At 36.6% G+C, this 18,439-nt stretch overlaps 2 protein-coding genes and 1 non-coding gene across 4 annotated transcripts; 2 read left to right on the top strand and 1 right to left on the bottom strand.

Annotated features, from left to right (window-relative positions):
* Positions 1–4,377: 4,377 nt before the first annotated feature.
* LOC147935113 (small nucleolar RNA R71) lies at positions 4,378–4,484 on the top strand. The gene has a single exon (XR_015573403.1). It is a non-coding gene; the product is annotated as a small nucleolar RNA R71 (small nucleolar RNA).
* A 3,188-nt stretch (positions 4,485–7,672) lies between these two features.
* LOC104725275 (kinesin-like protein KIN-4A) lies at positions 7,673–14,798 on the top strand. 2 transcript variants are annotated; one of them, XM_087475792.1, is made up of 25 exons: positions 7,673–7,967; positions 8,156–8,613; positions 9,092–9,388; positions 9,472–9,731; positions 9,821–10,008; positions 10,114–10,238; positions 10,328–10,364; positions 10,466–10,557; positions 10,659–10,769; positions 10,846–10,971; positions 11,095–11,188; positions 11,273–11,382; positions 11,488–11,586; positions 11,684–11,908; positions 12,039–12,119; positions 12,230–12,301; positions 12,397–12,490; positions 12,732–12,763; positions 12,858–12,955; positions 13,069–13,167; positions 13,245–13,466; positions 13,556–13,700; positions 13,787–13,939; positions 14,045–14,366; positions 14,452–14,798. In XM_087475792.1, the coding sequence occupies exons 2-24, from the start codon at positions 8,491–8,493 to the stop codon at positions 14,261–14,263; spliced, it is 3,102 nt and encodes a 1,033-aa protein (XP_087331918.1). In that variant the 5' UTR covers positions 7,673–7,967; positions 8,156–8,490; the 3' UTR covers positions 14,264–14,366; positions 14,452–14,798. The 2 variants fall into 2 exon arrangements, with proteins under 2 accessions (XP_087331918.1, XP_087331917.1); XM_087475791.1 differs by lacking the exon at positions 7,673–7,967 and having other exon boundaries at positions 8,051–8,613; positions 12,732–12,769.
* Positions 14,799–14,923: 125 nt separating this feature from the next.
* Positions 14,924–16,729, bottom strand: LOC104728675 (uncharacterized). The gene is made up of 2 exons (XM_087475793.1): positions 16,353–16,729; positions 14,924–15,454 (listed from the first exon to the last, which is right to left on the bottom strand). The coding sequence occupies exons 1-2, from the start codon at positions 16,506–16,508 to the stop codon at positions 15,083–15,085; spliced, it is 528 nt and encodes a 175-aa protein (XP_087331919.1). The 5' UTR covers positions 16,509–16,729; the 3' UTR covers positions 14,924–15,082.
* Between the last annotated feature and the right edge of the window lie 1,710 nt (positions 16,730–18,439).

Below are 18,439 nucleotides of genomic sequence, written 5' to 3'. Positions count from 1 at the left end.
AAACCTTGAACCTAACAAGCAAACTACTCAGACATATTCAATGAAGAACAAAACATAATTCTGAATAGTAAGCAATAGATATTAAAAGAGTAAATAAGGAGTTTAGGAATCTTCTCTATACAGATGAAATCAGATCTGTCTCTCCCAAAAGCTCTCAATATCTCTCTCTCAAAAAGCTGCTAGAAAATAACTTAAGAGTTTCTAAAACCTAAGGATCTTCTTGGATGGTCTCATGATCATATCAGAGTGGGAGATGAGATACAACTTGCCTTGTCTTGTAGCTCCCTGATCTGACCTCCCATTACTTTGACTGTGCCGGTAAGATCCTTCACTTTCCTTGCTAGGAACTTGTTCATCCTCTTCAACCATCCGATCCTCTTGTGTGCTTCTCTTACTCCTACTGGCTGCTTCTAGGAGGAAACATATTCCTCAAAGTCGTAGTCCTCCGAATCTTCTCCCTGTCCTTGCCTTCTTGGCTCTCTTTCCTCAGCTTCTGATTACCCCTAAGGGTTGTACAGCTCCTCTAATGGAGGACTGAAGTCTATGTTTGCTCATAACCGATTTTTTGTGGTCGCGACGTTGGGCAAGATCATCTGAGTGGCTCCTAATGCTGGGTGAACGAACTTGAAGAGCAACCTATCATTTGGCTTCTCATAAGCCAAGAATCTCGCCAATGTGAGATAGTCTACATCCAGCCATCTTGGCTCGTGTACCACTCCCTTCAGAGCGACGTCGCAAGCCACTAGTAGTGGCGTAACTAGCCTTCCTATAGAGATTTCTCCTGATCCTTCTCGCCTCTCGGTTTTCATAGCCCAAGGGGTCTACCATCCCTAGCATTATCCATGATTCCACACAAGTCTGTCTAACAGCTAAAGATTATGATCATTCACATTCCCCGTTTCCTTCCTAGCAAATAAAGTGCAAGCTAGGGACTTGTGAAAATACCTTAAAACAGGGCTCCTAATTTGAGCAGATTTGGAGCTTGTGGATTTGTAAGGGTGCTTGTCCCCTATAGTCAGCCATAAGGACCTCATCTCCTCCTTGTCTACTTCCATAGTTTCCCCATGACCAGCCTTGAAACCATACAGCTCCTCCATCTCCTTAAGTAAGCTGATACTCCTTGTTGCGCACTGAGAAGGTAATGAACCTGATCCCCCCATCGGGTAGCAGCTTCGGGTAGGCTTCGAAGTAATGTAACCGCAGCGTGGCAAGGAAGTGAACCGTCTTCTCATCGTATGCTTCTAGGTTGGCCCGCATCATCTGGCCCAAGTGGCACATGTCGAAAAGGAACTCAACATCTCTCGCAATCCCCAATTGTTTCATCGTCTCGCGGTGTGGGTAGCGGGTTCCAACGAAGCTCATCTTGTAGAGAACCTTGAACACCTTGGCCGGTGTCTCTACTTCTCTCTGCTTCAGCCTCCTAGATGCCATCCGGGTGCGTTCTTGCTGCTCTTCTTCGTTGCCAGGGCTCTCACCATTGGTGTCCTCCTCCTCTTTGTCCTCCGCTCTCTCAGCCACCTTCTCGGCTTTCTCAGAAGCTGGTCTCTTCCCCCTCGCAACCGCAGCTCTACTCCTTGAATAGACGGTTTGGCTTTCTTCCCATCGTCCTCCTTCGGCGTCAGATTCGACCTCCATTGGGTTGGTGACTGTTTTCTCCGACGTAGACAGATCCCTACATCATGGAGATCTGCGGATGGCACTCGCCGCCGGGCTTGGTGAGCGAACATGGGTGTCCACACGATCGGGTGCTCGAGTATCACCTCAGGTAGGGGATTGGAAACGTCCACACGCCGGTTGGGTATGTGAAACGTCTCCTCGTCCTCGAGAATCGCGAGTAGGGATGCATTCTCCTCCGGTAGCGGAGGTTGATCTGATTCCCTTCTTTTGATATGTTTTGATCTTTGGAGCCATTGGTGAATTCTTGAAAAGGAGAAAAGAAACTAAACTCGAGATCAATAGGGTTAGTTCCTAAAAATTTGAGGATACTCGAACTTTTGAGAGAAAATAAAAAGTTGGGAGCTAAAGAGTTTTTAGGGTTTAGGGGACTTATCGATTTTGTGATGCAAAAAGGGAGGGGTCTAAGTCCCTTTAAATAGAAGAGGCAGCCACTAGGGTTTCACCGAGAGTGGGTTAGGGTTTTGGGGAATTCGGACGCCACTCGCCATCCGAGTAGGAACACGATCAGGCGCGTCGGGTACAACCTCGGGTTCCCCAAAATTTCTATTTTTCTTCTTCCCCCCCCCTTTTTCTTTTTTTTTTTTAGAAAACTTGAAGAAACATAAAACTATTATAAAATCCAAATGAAGTAAAAAAATACAAATAAAATAAAATTAAGTGAAAAGAGATTAAAAGATACCTTTGGGACTTACTCCCAAGTGAGCTTGTTTTAAGTCACTAAGCTTGACTTTTCATGCTCTTCAAGCATTGTTTTTGGGAGGGAGAAGTTTTGGAGTCCTCTCAATTGTAGCAGACTTATTCAACGGTTTTTCTGGTTCTTGTCCTGGTTCCACAGCAAAGGTAGTATGAACTTCTTGGCAACGCTTGATTGTCCTTGGCATCATTTGGATGCAAAAAACCTGACCATCGATGGTTGACCTTTTTATTCCATTCTTGATGTAAAATTTCATTATGATGTGCTCTCCATGCTCAATGCTGATCTATCTTTTTTTCACGTTTATCACCGCACCTACTGTTGCCAAGAATGGTATTCCTAGGATCAGTGGGTCTTTTGGTTCCTTATCCATGTCAAGGATCATGAAATCGGTAGGAATCTCCACTCTTCCGATCCTGAGAGGCAAGTTTTCTAGGATACCATGCGGATGCCTAATTGTCCTATCAGCTAGGACCAAATATAGGCTAATTTGTTTGAAACAGCTGAATCTCATCTTGTTAGCAACTGAAAGTGGCATGATACTAACTGAAGCTCCCAAATCGCACATACAATTGGTGAAGATCCGAAGGCCTATTGAACATGGTGGAGTGAAAGAGCCGGTGTCCTCCAATTTTTCATTGATCCTCAGTTAAGGATCTAAACACACTCCACTCCTCAGGATCGCATTCCCAATTTCTTTAACAGCTTCCTTTACTTCTATCTCCCGCTGAGCTGTTTCTTTGATGATTTCCTCTCTAAGAGCGTGTGTGTGGCAAGAACTTAGGAGGGGGCCTTTCCGGTTAGACATATGCTCTGCAAGAGCCTCTAATTGGATATCAAGAGCTGCTCTGAATCTTTCCTCCAATTCCCCTTCCTCAGCTGCAGGAAGTTGAGATCGATCTATCATCTGGACGTTTTCCCGATGGCTCATCTGATCACCGTCATCGGGTTCAGCCTCGAGTGGTGCATCAGTTAGAGATTCTTGAGCCAGTGTTAGATTGCCAACTCGGTCGGTCTGGTCGAGTGAAGGATCGGGTTGATACTCGGATAAGTAATATTGGTGCTCATAGATCCCATTGTGATCCATATCCTCCCCATCTTGAACATCATTGTCCTCAGTGAGGTAATTATCGACATTTTCAAGAAAGATTGCCTGGGCAGTAGCATAATCTTTTGGGTTCTAAACAGCTTTACCAGGAAGTTGGCCTAGCTTTTGAGGCGGTTGTGCGATGTGTTGGCCTTCTAGGTATCTCAACTTAGTATTGAAAGAATCATACTTAGCATTGAGGTCATTGTACCCAGAGTCTACCTTGTTACTCATCTCTGCAAACCTTTTGGCATTGTCCATCATTGTCGATGCTTGGCCTTGGATGATTTGCTGAATCAAGTCGCGGAGGTCAGCCTCTTGAGGTTGGTTCTGTGATCCTTGTTGTGGTGGGAATCCATGTGGTGCAATTGTTTGGTGGTAATTGTTGGGGTACTGCTGCTTAGGAGCATAGCCTTGATTGTACTAGACAAAAGGCTTTGGCTGGCCTTGGTTTCCTTGGACTGCGGAGGGGTAGATTTGATCCTGAGGATTAGCAACATTAGGGTTACGGTAGGAGAGGTTCAGGTTTGGTTTGTAGTTGTTATATCCTTGATTGTAACCCCCTTGATTGTTGGTGTAGTGCACATCCTCTAGCTGAGCATTCTCCCCATCTTGCTGCTGAAACTGGTCCTCCTCTGAGATTGAGTGGATATGATGTTGCTGGTTGAGGAGTTTGTCCAATTTTTCATTGAGGGCTTTCATGTCTCTTTTATATTTTGCATCGTCCTCTCCAGTTGATCGTATGGTGCGATCATATTCCTTATTGTAGTGCCCATCAGATTGGACTAAATTCTCCACCATGTCCCAACCTTCATCAACATCCTTGTTGAGAAAATTTCCGTTTATGGCGGTGTCTAGCAACATCCTTATCTTTGGGACTACGTCGCGGTAAAGTGTACTTAGTAATGAAGCATTTCTGAATCCGTGATGCGGACATCGGCTGGTGTATCTCTTGAAACGTTCCCAGGCTTCACTGAACGTCTCGTTGCTTTTCTGAACAAAGCTGGAGATGTCATTCCGCAGTCTTGCAGTTCAGGAGTTGGAGAAGAATTTGGCAAGGAATGCCTTTTTGCATGCTTCCCACGTGGTGATAGACTCCTTGGGAAGTGATTTCTCCTAAACGTGTGCTTTATCACCCAAAGAAAGTAGGAAAAGCTGGAGCTTGAATCCATCTTCACTAACTCCATTGATTTTTGTGAGGCTACAGAGCCTATCAAACTCATCCAAATGATCCAATGGGTCCTCCATTGGCAGGCCATGAAACTTGTTGCTTTAAATCATTTGGATGAGACTACTCTTGATCTCAAAATTGTTGTTTTGAAGAGGAGGTGGCACAATGCCATGCCTTTGAGTATGAGTAGATGGAACATTTCCTGCTCCTATGTTGGTCCTCTCTTGAGGAGCTGGTGGACCATTCAGATTATTCATGACCTCCTCAATTGTTGTTGGTTGCAGTTGTTGTACTTGTTGCTGTCGGAGTAACCTTGGTCTGTCGATGTTGTCGATGAAAGGACTCAAGTGTTGGCTACCCTTGGATCGTGTTTGCATGCACAATCAGTTATCCGAGTGGGTACACGAAGGCCAACTCGATCCAGGTAATCGAGTGACGGGTCGGGTGGGTACTCGGGTTGTACCTGAAATGCAAAACAACGAAACGCGAAAGTAAACAAGTCAGTACTGAATCTTGTGACATAAAAAGAACTTGATCTAACAAGTGCTGAAATCTTAAATGTAACAATCAAAATTCAACCAAATGGCAAAGATGCCAAATTGATAACAGGATTTTCACCCAAGATATCAATTCCCTATGCAGTTGTAGTACAAAGGGTTATCATTATCAATTCAAATGGTTGTAATGCTAGCAGATAAGATGTGATCAGAACAATGCAAGTCAAGCCAAGCAATAATGGGGGTTTTATCTAACAACTTAAAGTAAGTGAAAGTAAATAAAAACAAGAACTATACGACCTAAGCACTCGATTCAAGCATTCATGTACCATAACGATTTTCTCTTTTATTTCTTTACTTTAATAGATATTTCTCTCTAAATATTTATAAATTATATATGTTTAAATATACTTTAGTCTGTTTTAATTAGAATAAAATTGCATACATATATATATATAACTATATTATATTAAATAAAGTAAAATTCTCTTTTCATAAGCTCTAAGAAATTTTCATTTGGCACTCTCTTCTTTCAACAAGTGTCATTTTCTCTTTAGTACTTTTAGTGTATTTTTCAATTGACTTTATATAATATACATTATCTTATTTATCTTTATATTTAAGACAAAATATAATTTGATATTATATATTATAAGATGTTCAATTTATTTTTTAGTTTGTGTAGCGTATTTTCCCATAAAGATTTTCTCTTTTATTTCTTTACTTTAATAGATATTTCTTTCTAAATATTTATAAATTATGTATTTTTAAATATACTTTAATTTGTTTTAATTATAATAAAATTGCATATATATATATATATATTATATTTAATAAAGTAAAATTCTCTTTTAACAAGCTCTGAAAAATTGTCATTTGGCACTATCTTCTTTCAACATGTGTCATTTACTCTTTAATACTTTTAATGTATTTTTTTCAATTAACAAAATATAATTTGATGTTTAATTTATTCTTTAATTTGGCATATTGTCCCATAATGATTTTCTCTTCTATTTCTTTACTTTAATAGATATTTCTTTCTAAATATTTATAAATTATATATATTTAAATATATTTTAGTTTGTTTTAATTAAAATAAAATTGCATATATATAGTATATTTAATAAAGTAAAATTCTCTTTTAACAAGCTCTAAGAAATTGTCATTTGGCACTCTCTTCTTTCAACATGTGTCATTTTCTCTACAATACTTTTAATGTATTTTTCAATTAACTTTATATGATATACATTATTTTATTTATCTTTATATTTAAGACAAAATATAATTTGATATTATACATTATAAGATGTTCAATTTATTCTTTAATTTGGCATATTGTCCCATAATGATTTTCTCTTTTATTTCTTTACTTTAATAGATATTTCTCTCTAAATATTTATAAATTATATATATTTAAATATACTATAGTTTGTTTTAGTTAGAATAAAATTGTATATATATATATATATTATATTTAATAAAGTATAATTCTCTTTTGACAAACTCTAAGAAATTGTCATTTGGCACTCTTTTCTTTTAACATGTGTTATTTTCTCTTCAATACTTTTAATTTATTTTTTCAATTAACTTTATATGAAATATATTATCTTATTTATCTTTATATTTAAGACAAAATATAATTTGATATTATACACTATAAAATGTTCAATTTATTCTTTAATTTAGTATATTATAATAATTTTCTCTTTTGTTTGTTTATTTTAATAGATATTTCTCTCTAAATATTTATAAATTATATATATATTTAAATATACTTAGTTTGTTTAATTAGAATAAAATTGCATATATATATATATATTATATTATATAAGAAAAAGTAAAGTTCTCTTTTGACAAACTCTAAGAAATTTTCATTTGACACTCTTTTTCTTTGACATGTGTCATTTTCTCTTTAATACGTTTAGTGTATTTTTTCAATTGTACTTATATGATATATATTATCTCATCTATCTTTATATTTAAGACAACATATAATTTGATATTATATATTATAAAATATTCAATTAATTCTTTAATTTGTTTGGTATATTCTCCCATATTGATTTTCTTTTTTATTTCTTTACTTTAATAGATATTTAAAAAAAAAATCAACTAGTATCATTTTCTCTTTAATATTTTTAGTGTATTTTTTCAAATGATTTATATGATATACCTTATCTTATTTATCTTTATATTTAAGATAACATATAATTTGATATTATACATTATAAAATGTATAATTAATTTTCAAATTTGTGTAGTATATTTTTCTATAATGATTTTCTTTTTTATTTATTTACTTTTATTTCTCTTTTAATAAGGAAATGGTTTGGGTTGAGAAATAGGGGGAGTTCCTTCCCATAAAGCCGATAATTTTAGGGACCCATTGCTACAGCCACGTGACCACGATTCTTCCGCCAGCTGGCGTTGTCTCCCCTTGTGGACCTTTCTTCAAAAGTCGTCCTTTGCTTTTTTTTTTTTCTCTTTTTCTTCCTATGTCCATTAAACTTATAATAAAAAGGTAACGATCGTATCCACTAATTTTCGTGGTTTTTTTTTTTAATTTAAGCTTTGCATCCACTATTCGTTTACTTTTTATATCTAACGTTTCTTCAATTTTTCTTATAGTTTTCACTAAATATCATTGTAGTGATAATTTAGTTTTTTCCCTTCTCAATATATATATATATATATATGTTATGGCCGTCTTTACTTCACAATTACGTCACCAACCCATTTTTTTGGCGGTGTCTGTTTTCTTATCTAATCATATATTAAAATACCAAACTGATGGTCATATAGCTTGCGAGGACGATAAAAAACTCACCAGTTGAAATTTAGGTGAGAGCACATAATTGTTCTTTATATTGCCGTAAGAAAACCAAACCCTATGTAAGAAATAACTACAATCATTTGTTACATACAATGGCACATGCAATAAAGTAGAGAATTTGACCTAATTTCTCTCTTTTGCTTAAATATTCTCTCTTCCACCACTTTATTTTGTTGTTTGTTGTTGTTGTTGTCAGAAGTCACACTTGAAAGAAAGAGAGAGAGGTTAAAACGGGAAAGAGTGAAAGTAAAGTCACGTCGGTCCGTTTATCAGAGAGAAAGAGATAGTAAGAGACTAAAGAGTGAAGCCTAAGGGAAGTAAAAGAGTGTTATTGTCGTTGCGGTTAAGCTCTCTCCTCACAAAGTTTTTTTTATCTTTTCAATATTCCCATTTCTACCCTTTTCTTTTTCAAGTCTCTCTTTCTCTCTCCAAACCACATTTGTCTGTCTGCAACTTCACTGTCTCTCTCTCTCTCTTTCTCTTTCTCTTTCTCTTGTCTTGCGATTGGAGTTTACTTCTTCTCTACTTCCAATGGAATCTACGCCGCCGGATGATTGTTCCGTTAAGGTTGCTGTTCACATCAGACCGCTCATCGGCGACGAAAAGATTCAAGGTTGTAAAGATTGCGTCACTGTCATTACCGGTAAACCACAGGTGAAGTTTCAGTTTCCATAATGTTATAAGCTCTCTGCTTTGTCCTGTCTGATTATTAAACTGGACTTGCAGAAGAATTCTTTAATGTGAATTTTTAACAGATTAGCTTTTTTTTTTTTTTTTTGTATCGGAATTGTCTCTCCCCTGAGATCTAGATCTTGAGAGACTTTTTTTAGAATCAGTGATTTTTTTCAGAGTGTTTAATTAATTTTTTTTTTGTATGCATGTTTGACCAAGCTAAGTAGTTCTGTTTTTTAGAATTATTGCATCATTAAATTATTTCCTTAATTAATTAGCTCACTAGATCAATTGTTTTTGTTGTTAATTCTGAACACTACTGACCCTTACTTGTCTTCTTGCCAAAAAAAAAAAAAAAAAAATGGGAATTGTGGTTTGAAATCTTTAATTTGCATACACATGCTAAAATGTTAGTTGGAAAATTTTGATTCTAATTGATGTGTTGTGAATATGATGGCAGGTACAAATTGGATCACATTCATTTACATTCGATCATGTATATGGGAGCTCTGGTTCCCCATCTACTGAAATGTATGAAGAATGCGCTGCCCCGCTCGTTGATGGTTTGTTTCAAGGCTACAATGCTACTGTTCTTGCTTATGGACAGACGGGTTCGGGTAAAACATATACAATGGGTACGGGCTGCGGAGACAGCAGCCAAACCGGAATCATACCTCAAGTTATGAACGCTCTCTTCAACAAGATGGAGACTTTGAAGCAGCAGATTGAGTTTCAGATCCATGTTTCTTTTATCGAGGTAGCTTTCTTTCTTTCTTTCTTTCTTTCTTCCAACCTCGTTGTGTAACCCCTGACATGACATTAATGATTTTGATTTGGTAGATTCATAAAGAAGAGGTTCAAGATTTGCTGGATCCTTGCACTGTTAACAAATCAGATACTAGTAGCACTGGACACGTTGGCAAGGTAGCACATGTCCCTGGGAAGCCACCAATACAGATACGAGAAACATCCAATGGTGTTATCACACTAGCAGGATCCACAGAAGTCAGCGTTAGTACGCTGAAAGAGATGGCAGCTTGTCTTGACCAAGGGTCTGTCAGCAGGGCTACCGGTAGTACTAACATGAATAATCAGTCCAGGTGACCTATACACTTTGTTAGTATGTACAACTTAATACCTTAAAACTGTGATAAAAAAAAGTCATGTATTTTTATTGGTATTTCCGCAGTCGTTCACATGCCATTTTCACAATCACCGTGGAGCAGATGCGCAAAATTAACACGGATTCTCCTGAAAACGGTGCTTATAATGGGAGCTTGAAAGAAGAATATCTGTGTGCCAAGTTGCACCTAGTAGACCTTGCTGGTTCAGAACGAGCCAAAAGAACTGGTTCTGATGGTTTGAGATTTAAGGAAGGTATGTATGTGTTCATCGATCTGTTGCATTATCTTTTTCCAAAACCAGAAATAAGCCCTTTTTGATGACTGTGCGCTCTAATGGAAGTTGATTCTTTTTTACCAGGAGTTCACATAAATAAAGGCCTCCTTGCACTCGGTAATGTCATCAGTGCGCTCGGTGATGAGAAAAAGCGTAAAGACGGTGCCCATGTTCCTTACAGAGACAGTAAACTTACACGGCTTCTGCAGGTACATATATATATTCGTTTTCAATTTTGCTTCATGTAAACACTGGTTTGCTCCATTCTCAAGGAGTTGTGAATGTTACTTTTTTTTAGGATTCCCTTGGGGGTAACAGCAGAACTGTGATGATAGGTAACCTGCAAGTTTTTCTATCATTTGTTTTCGTTATTATATATGCAAGTTTGGTTAATGCTCATTCAATTTCTCCATCCTTGGTATTCGGGTTCCTCCAGCTTGCATCAGTCCGGCAGATATTAACGCGGAGGAAACACTTAACACTTTAAAATATGCAAATCGTGCTCGAAACATCCGGAATAAACCTGTTGTAAGCCATTCTACACTATGCCAATCGAAAGAAACTAATTATTGACTGATACTAGATTAGTCTAATTTTCTCTTCTTATGATATGACTCTTCAATAAACAGGTTAATAGAGATCCTGTCTCCAGTGAGATGCTAAAAATGCGCCAACAGGTAGAATACTTGCAGGCAGAGCTCTCTTTAAGGAACGGAGGATCCTCATGTGCAGAAATCCAGGTATGTTAGTTAACCTTAGTATCTTGGATTTACATGTATTTTTCAAGGTTATAAAGATGGTGTGATGATGATGCAGGTTCTTAAGGAAAGGATTTCTTGGCTTGAAACTGCTAACGAAGACCTTTGCCGTGAACTTCATGAGTACCATAGCAGATGTCCTGGTGTAGAGCATTCTGATAAAGACTTTAAAGACATACGAGCTGTAATATTCTCTAACTAACTAATACTTCTTTTTCTTCCTTTTCTTTCATTATTGAGGTAAACTATTTACGGTAGATGCTTGTTACTATTATTGTGAAATGTCTTAATTATTATTTGGTGGCAGGATGATTTTGTTGGTTCTGTCAGACCAGATGGGCTTAAAAGGAGCTTGCACAGTATCGAGTCCTCAAATTATCCCATGGTTGAAGCCACAACAGGTATAACTAGTTAAAGGTGGAAAAGAGTCTTCTTTTCGACTCAAAAGAGTTGGGAAACTGAAAGAGGCCTTTTAATATCTGCAGGTGATTCCAGGGAAGTAGACGAAGAGGCAAAGGAGTGGGAGCACAAGCTCTTGCAAAATAGTATGGACAAAGAGTTGCATGAACTGAACCGCCGTCTAGAGGAAAAAGAGGTCTCTTTCACTTGTTATTTCATGCACTAGAATGTCGTTGGTGGGTGGTTCCCTTTTGTGCATATAGAGATTTATTCTTGTCTATAAATCGATGTGTGAAAACAGTCTGAAATGAAGCTTTTTGACGGGTATGATCCGGCTGCGCTAAAGCAACATTTTGGAAAGAAAATTGCAGAAGTGGAGGATGAAAAGAGATCTGTTCAGGTCGAACATCATTTTCAATTGGTGCTTCGAAGAAGTTTCATTACAAAAACATATTATGAGTTGTTGATTTGTTTCTTTCTTTCTTTCATTCATTCAGGAAGAGAGAAACCGTTTGTTGGCTGAAATTGAGAACCTTGCTTCTGATGGTCAAGCACAGAAGTTGCAAGATGTGCATGCTCAGAACTTAAAAGCGCTTGAAGCACAGATTCTAGACCTTAAGAAAAAGCAAGAGAGCCAGGTTCAGCTACTGAAGCAGAAACAAAAGAGTGATGACGCGGCTCGGAGGTTACAAGACGAAATCCAATCCATCAAGGCACAAAAGGTATAAAAATATGATCCATCTATGTTTGTTTACTCTGAAAATGCAATCAAGTCATGCATATAGACTCACTCATGTCGCGTCTTCTCTTTGAAAGTGCATTACTTTGATTCTCTTCCTTTTGCCTTTCTAGGTTCAACTGCAGCACAGAATGAAACAAGAAGCAGAACAGTTTAGACAGTGGAAAGCCTCCCGGGAGAAGGAACTTTTGCAGGTACCGTTTCCGTTTTCTTTTTACTTCAGCATTGATATCTTCTGACCAAGTAAGTCTTTTCTCAAATGATCTTAGATTCTATTTTTACTTAAAATTTGAACTTTTTACAGTTACGGAAAGAAGGGAGAAAGAGCGAGTATGAAAGGCACAAGCTGCAAGCTTTAAATCAGCGCCAGAAAATGGTAAACACAAGATTGTTACCTTATTACCATTATCTCTGAGAGACTAGGAAAGAAAAAGATTCAGCTTTGAAACTAAAGAAAATTTTCACTCTCAGGTTCTTCAGAGGAAGACAGAAGAAGCTGCAATGGCTACCAAAAGGTTGAAAGAGTTGTTGGAAGCTCGGAAATCATCTCCTCGTGAACACACTGGTATGATTAATATAAACTTTAGGATTTGGGGTTCCGTGGTTTGACATTAGTAAAATACTTGGAACACTTAAAAGTAAACCATGTCACCAAGTAGTTAGTTGATTGTTGTGAGTCTATTGGAAATTTGCACCTAATCTAGTTGATTGTTGTGAGCCGGTTGGATAGATATTCTTGGGCTATGTACGAGTGGTTATTGTTTTATGTTTTGTTATTCTAAGTATAAAACTATCTATCTATGCAGCTGGTACAAATGGCTTTGGAACAAATGGTCAGGTACAGGTGTAACACAATCCCAATTTTTCGTTATCTTTTCTAGTTTGTATCATTGTGATTCTTGAAAAGTCTGATTCAATTCATACTCGTGTAGACCAATGAGAAGTCGTTGCAGCGTTGGCTTGATCATGAGTTGGAAGTCATGGTGAATGTGCATGAAGTACGTCATGAGTACGAGAAACAAAGCCATGTGTATGTCTCGAATGCATTTTAGTTGTGCAATAATTTTTAGCATGAAAATGGCCATTATCTTTTTTATATTTTTATTTTGTGGTTACTGATTATGCATATAACGATAATTTCAGACGCGCTGCTCTGGCGGAAGAGTTGGCTGTTTTAAGACAAGTGGATGAGTTTGCAGTGAAAGGGTTAAGTCCTCCAAGAGGAAAGAATGGCTTTGCTAGGTACTTTTTTAATTTTCATGAATTTTCCATTGCTTTATAAGTTGTTCCCTATCCTTAAATAACGAATTTTGTTTCAGGGCGTCATCGTTGTCACCTAATGCAAGGATGGCCCGGATATCGTCACTTGAGAACATGCTCGGTATATCTTCTAATTCTCTAGTAGCAATGGCGTCACAACTCTCTGAGGCAGAAGAAAGGGAGCGTGCCTTTACAAACCGTGGCCGCTGGAACCAGCTACGATCAATGGGAGAGGCAAAGAATTTGCTTCAGTATATGTTCAATTCTCTTGCCGAAACAAGGTGCCTTGAGTCAACATTCAAGAAAATCGTTTTCAGCATTAGAGTTTGAATCTCCAATCAAGCTTTTCATGCATTTTTTTTTTATGAAGGTGCCAACTATGGGAGAAAGATGTAGAAATAAAAGAAATGAAAGATCAGTTCAAAGAAATTGTTGGCCTTCTGAGGCAGAGTGAGTTAAGAAGGAAAGAGGCAGAAAAGGAGTTGAAATTGAGGGAGCAAGCAGTTGCAACTTTAGTAAGATTTATACCACCTTTCTTATTTTATCCATATTTAGTGTTGGTTAGCCATATTAACGCAGGAGAAATAAAATGTTGGTGCAGGGAACCCCACCGAGTTCAGTGAAAGATTTAGCTGAAGACCGGAGCACAACGTCTCCAATGACCGTTCCAGCACAGAAACAGCTCAAGTTTACCCCAGGGATTGCTAACGGGAAAGTTAGAGGATCGGCTACATTTATTGATACAAAGAAGAAGGTTAAAATTCATTTTACTATTGCTTTTCTAGGATTACATTGGCGCGTAAAAACACAGCTTCATTATAGTGGTGAAAGATTCCTATGTAACTTTTGGTTTGTGCAGATGGTACCGATGGGACAAGTATCGATGAGAAAACTATCAGCCGTTGGAAAACAGGGTGGGAAACTTTGGAGGTGGAAGAGAAGTCATCACCAGTGGATCGTTCAATTTAAATGGAAGTGGCAAAAGCCATGGAGACTCTCTGAGTGGATCAGGCACAGTGACGAAACACTCCTCAAGTCAAAACCACGACACAAGGCTCTGCCTAATAAGATCATGTGATTTATAGTCGCTTGCCGTTTTCTGAGAGAATCTTTTAATGTCCAAGCTCTCTCTACTTGTGAGTATGAGACTTTTATGGAAAAGATCATACAAATGGGTGCAGGTAACAAATTCTTCTATTACTATTTAAGAAACTTGGAGATGATATCATTGTCTTTTCTAACGAAGATCGATTCATGCACAAACAGAGAGAGTAGGCTTGCTGCCGTGTTTCATTTGGGAGGAAAACTCTTAAGGTTTTGTGTGGTATTAAGAACCTCGTTATTTGGCGTGTCTACCGTATTAAGGAGAACCATCAGGACGAGCGGCGGGTGCTGCCAATCGCTTGCTGTGGCCTGTAGCTAACAGATAGTTGACGGCTTTCTAGGAGTCGGATTGTTCTTTTCATGTTGATAGAATTGACATCTTATACACATCACTAAAGGAGTTCATGGAGGAAATAAACCGTCCTCAAGTTGCAGATATTTGTATGAACAATACAACTTTTTATTTGTTCTTTGGTTTGTTGTAAATGAGAAATATTTGTTTTAGTGTCTAGTGTTGTTCCAAGTCTCACAAGTTGTAGCGCGTCATAGCTTACGAATTAAGATTGAGACATGAAACAAGAGCACAAAGCAGAAAAGGATTAACCTGATCCGAAGGTGTGCAGATACAATGTCCTTTCTTCAAGCGTTTATTACTAAGCACAAGACACACGCATTACATGTAAAGGGTTAAGGCAATTTTTAGGCGTTATATGTATCTCTCCCATTGCATTCAAAGATCAACAACAATTAACAGCAAAGGCAATATGCTGGCCAACAAAATAACATCCTTGCATTACATATTGCTACACCAGTACGCATAGTGTTCATCTTTCCTATGGATGCTCACCAGACCACCGCATTGCAGACAGATAAAGCTGCTTCCGTCAGCAAAGGCATCGAGCATGATCTGTGACCTCCCGCTTTTTTCCAGGATAGATATGCCGTGAGCATCTGCTGCAACTGTTTCTTTGGTACCTAATAAGTGTTTTGATGTTGGCTCATGCCCAAGAGGCTGTGCTTCTGTAATGGCACACTCTGCAAATATAGAAGCCAGCTGGTCCATACTAGCTGTTTCTTGGATTCTACGCTTGTAAAGTTCACGGGTACGGTTCAGAATCTGAAGTACTGCCTCATCTCCTCCTTGGGTTCTCATCGCCATCACGACCTGTTAAGAACAAGACAGACTGACTCAGGGAAGGGTACTATAAAGGAAAAAGTTCAATGCAGTCTATATACATAAATGTGAATGATCTTGCAATCATAAAATCAGGTGCGCGGGAAATCAAATCATGATTCCTACACTCAAAACCAATCCCAAATGCAACAAGGAAAGATACTTTATTATTCTGAAAGTCTAGAAGAGGATGATAACATAAGAATTGCATACTCAAAGCTAGCAATATAATTATGTTTAGAATAAATTCCAATATCTTATAATAAAGATAAAAAAAAAGAGAGGTCATTCTTCTACAATTTTATATCTTCTTATTATGAGATAGTCGATAAAGGGCGATGTGATAGGGTTCAGACCAGTAAACTACTTCTTTATTCAGTCCACCATAGAGGAGACTAGACGAAAGTGATGAAGGCAATGCTGCTGTATCTGTTGGCAAGTAGTTGAAGGGAATGGTTCAAACTCAATACACATTTGAGCTTTTGAATCCAAAGTTATAATGGTAACTAATGATAATATCACCCGAAAAAGAAAAGCCAATCTATCTTAGTGATCCATCAAACACAACAAAAGCCTCCAAAAACTATGTTAAAAAAAAAAAAAAAAAAATCAGCTAGTGGCAAACTAATTCGATATTGCCATCTGCAGAATCTAAACCAAATCAACAAACTAAAAATCTTGGGTAATCCAAACCGGGTAAACTACTTTATTGACTTCACCAGAGAAGAAAAAAGAATTAACAATATAGCTTAAGCCAATTCCGACGAACCCTAATCAAAGTCCAAAAGATAGCAAAAATGAAATACAGACCAAAAAAGGTAAAACCGAAAACGCATAGAACAAAAATGGGGAAAAAATTAGGGTATGGAAGAGAGAAAATCGAAAATACCGCTTGAAGAGCTTGTGATGGCTCCCCTTGATCGACGAGCCTCCGAGCGGCGGAGAGGAAATCTCTGGCGGTGCCTGGTTTGTCGAGGATAAACGTCTCGGCGGAGTCCGTATCCATCATCTCCGTCTCGGGATCACCGTTCATGGTGTAATGCATCTGAAACTCGAGAGAGAATCCAAGAAAGAAAAAAGCAAAAAAAAAAAAAAAGGCCAGAGAGAGGTTTCTAGGAACTTCTTTGTCGCATTCCTTTAATTTCTTTCTCCTTACAAATTATACCTCTTATTAAATTCTCAACATTTTCAAGCAAACCAAAAACAAAAGACAAAAAGGTTATAAAACAAAATTAGAAATCGGAACATTTTTAAACAGAAAAAGATAGATCGAGGGATTTCTTTTTAAGAATAAATGGGTAGAAAATCCATTTTAAAAATATGCAATTTCATACAGAGAAATTTCTAAAAATATCACTAATTTAAATTTTTAAGGGTGCATTCTAACTTGACTTGAGTGATTTCTGTAGAATTTACAAAAATTATGTTATTAAATCATGGATTTTAAAAAGTTCATTATAATTCATTGTTATTGAACTGATGATTTTAAAATCTATTTTTACTTAAATCAGTTGTAGATTTGGATTTTAATAAGTTTTACGGATTCTGTGGGATTTGAAATGATTTGTTTAGTTAAAAATACAAAAATCAAAATCTCATTGTTTTAGGTGGGATTTGAATTTTTTTACCATAAATCATATCAACTTTCCTAAAATCTTTTAAAATTCTAAATTTTCTAAATCCCATTAAATACTCCAAAATCATGCTTACAAATTTCAATACACCCCACACATTCTCATATTTTCCAAAATTAGCACACATGTTCTAATTAAATACTAAAACACAAAAATATTATTAATTCACTATAATTCTCTTTTTTTTCTGCTTCTTCCCCCGTAGCCAATGACAATATGTTCAGCTATTTCAAGCTGATCCCAAATCTGTAGGTTAATCTTTCTTCTGTCTTTTTTTTTACTATTCATCCTTCTCGATTTCGTTCACTATGTTTGTAACATCCACGAACCGACTTCCCGACATGTGCATTGGTCGACGCAAGTTTGGTTTTCGCGAGACGACTTAAGTTAAACGTCCGTTTGGTTTTGTTTTGGGTTAGAAAACCCTTAGAGTCGCGCGTAAAAGGAAAAGCTCGTGGGTTTGGCCGAGTTTAGCCGTTTTAGAGAGAAAAGAAAGAGAGAAGTTGTTCTTGAAGTTTTAGGAGATTAGAGTGCTTGTTCTTGTGAGATCTTGCCTGTGGAGTGGAGATCTGAAGCTAGGATCGTTGTAAGAGCTTGCTTGAAGTATAGATCCATCAGTTTAGAGTCTGGATCTTCTTTGGCAAAGGTGAGTGCATGACCATGGTTTATCTAAGCTTGAAATATCTCTGATTTTCGTCTTTATGGCTTCAATTGGTAACCACAATTTAGGAAAATAATGAAGAGGAATGTGATATTCTTCTTTATTCCACAATTTTTTTACCATTTGATAGTAATAATTTTTACTCTACATTATTCATAAAATAAAGAACAATAGAACAAAAATGTTCCTCCTCAAAATGGATGAGGAACAAATAGAACAGAAAAATAACAAATATTAAATTCGTTTTTATATTTTAAAATAAATAAAAAATATTTTTATTAATAATATTTCAATTTTTTAATATAGTAATTTTTATATTTTCATAATGTATTGACAGGAAAAATATTTTTGATATGAATTTCATGTTAAACTAATCTTAAGGCTCTATTTGAAAACTATATGAACAGTAAAATAAATTTAAGAGACTCATATTTATATCGTAAATAAAAACTAAAAATAATTTAACTTACTTTTAAAATTGTATTATAGTTTAATATTTAATATTAATATTTAATATGACATATCTAAAATTTTATTTACAAATTTTATTTTAAAATCAAATGTAAAATTCATTATATAGACATTATAAGTAGTATTAGTCTTATCATTTAATTTGATTTATTTAATATTTAATATATTTTAAAAGACATTTTTATTGTTTGGTTACCATTTACTATTTTT

This window comes from Camelina sativa, chromosome 11, assembly GCF_030686135.1.
Source record: "Camelina sativa cultivar CO46 ecotype springtype chromosome 11, ASM3068613v1".
Taxonomy (NCBI): Eukaryota; Viridiplantae; Streptophyta; class Magnoliopsida; order Brassicales; family Brassicaceae; genus Camelina; species Camelina sativa.
This window is presented reverse-complemented; position numbering and strand designations above follow the sequence as displayed.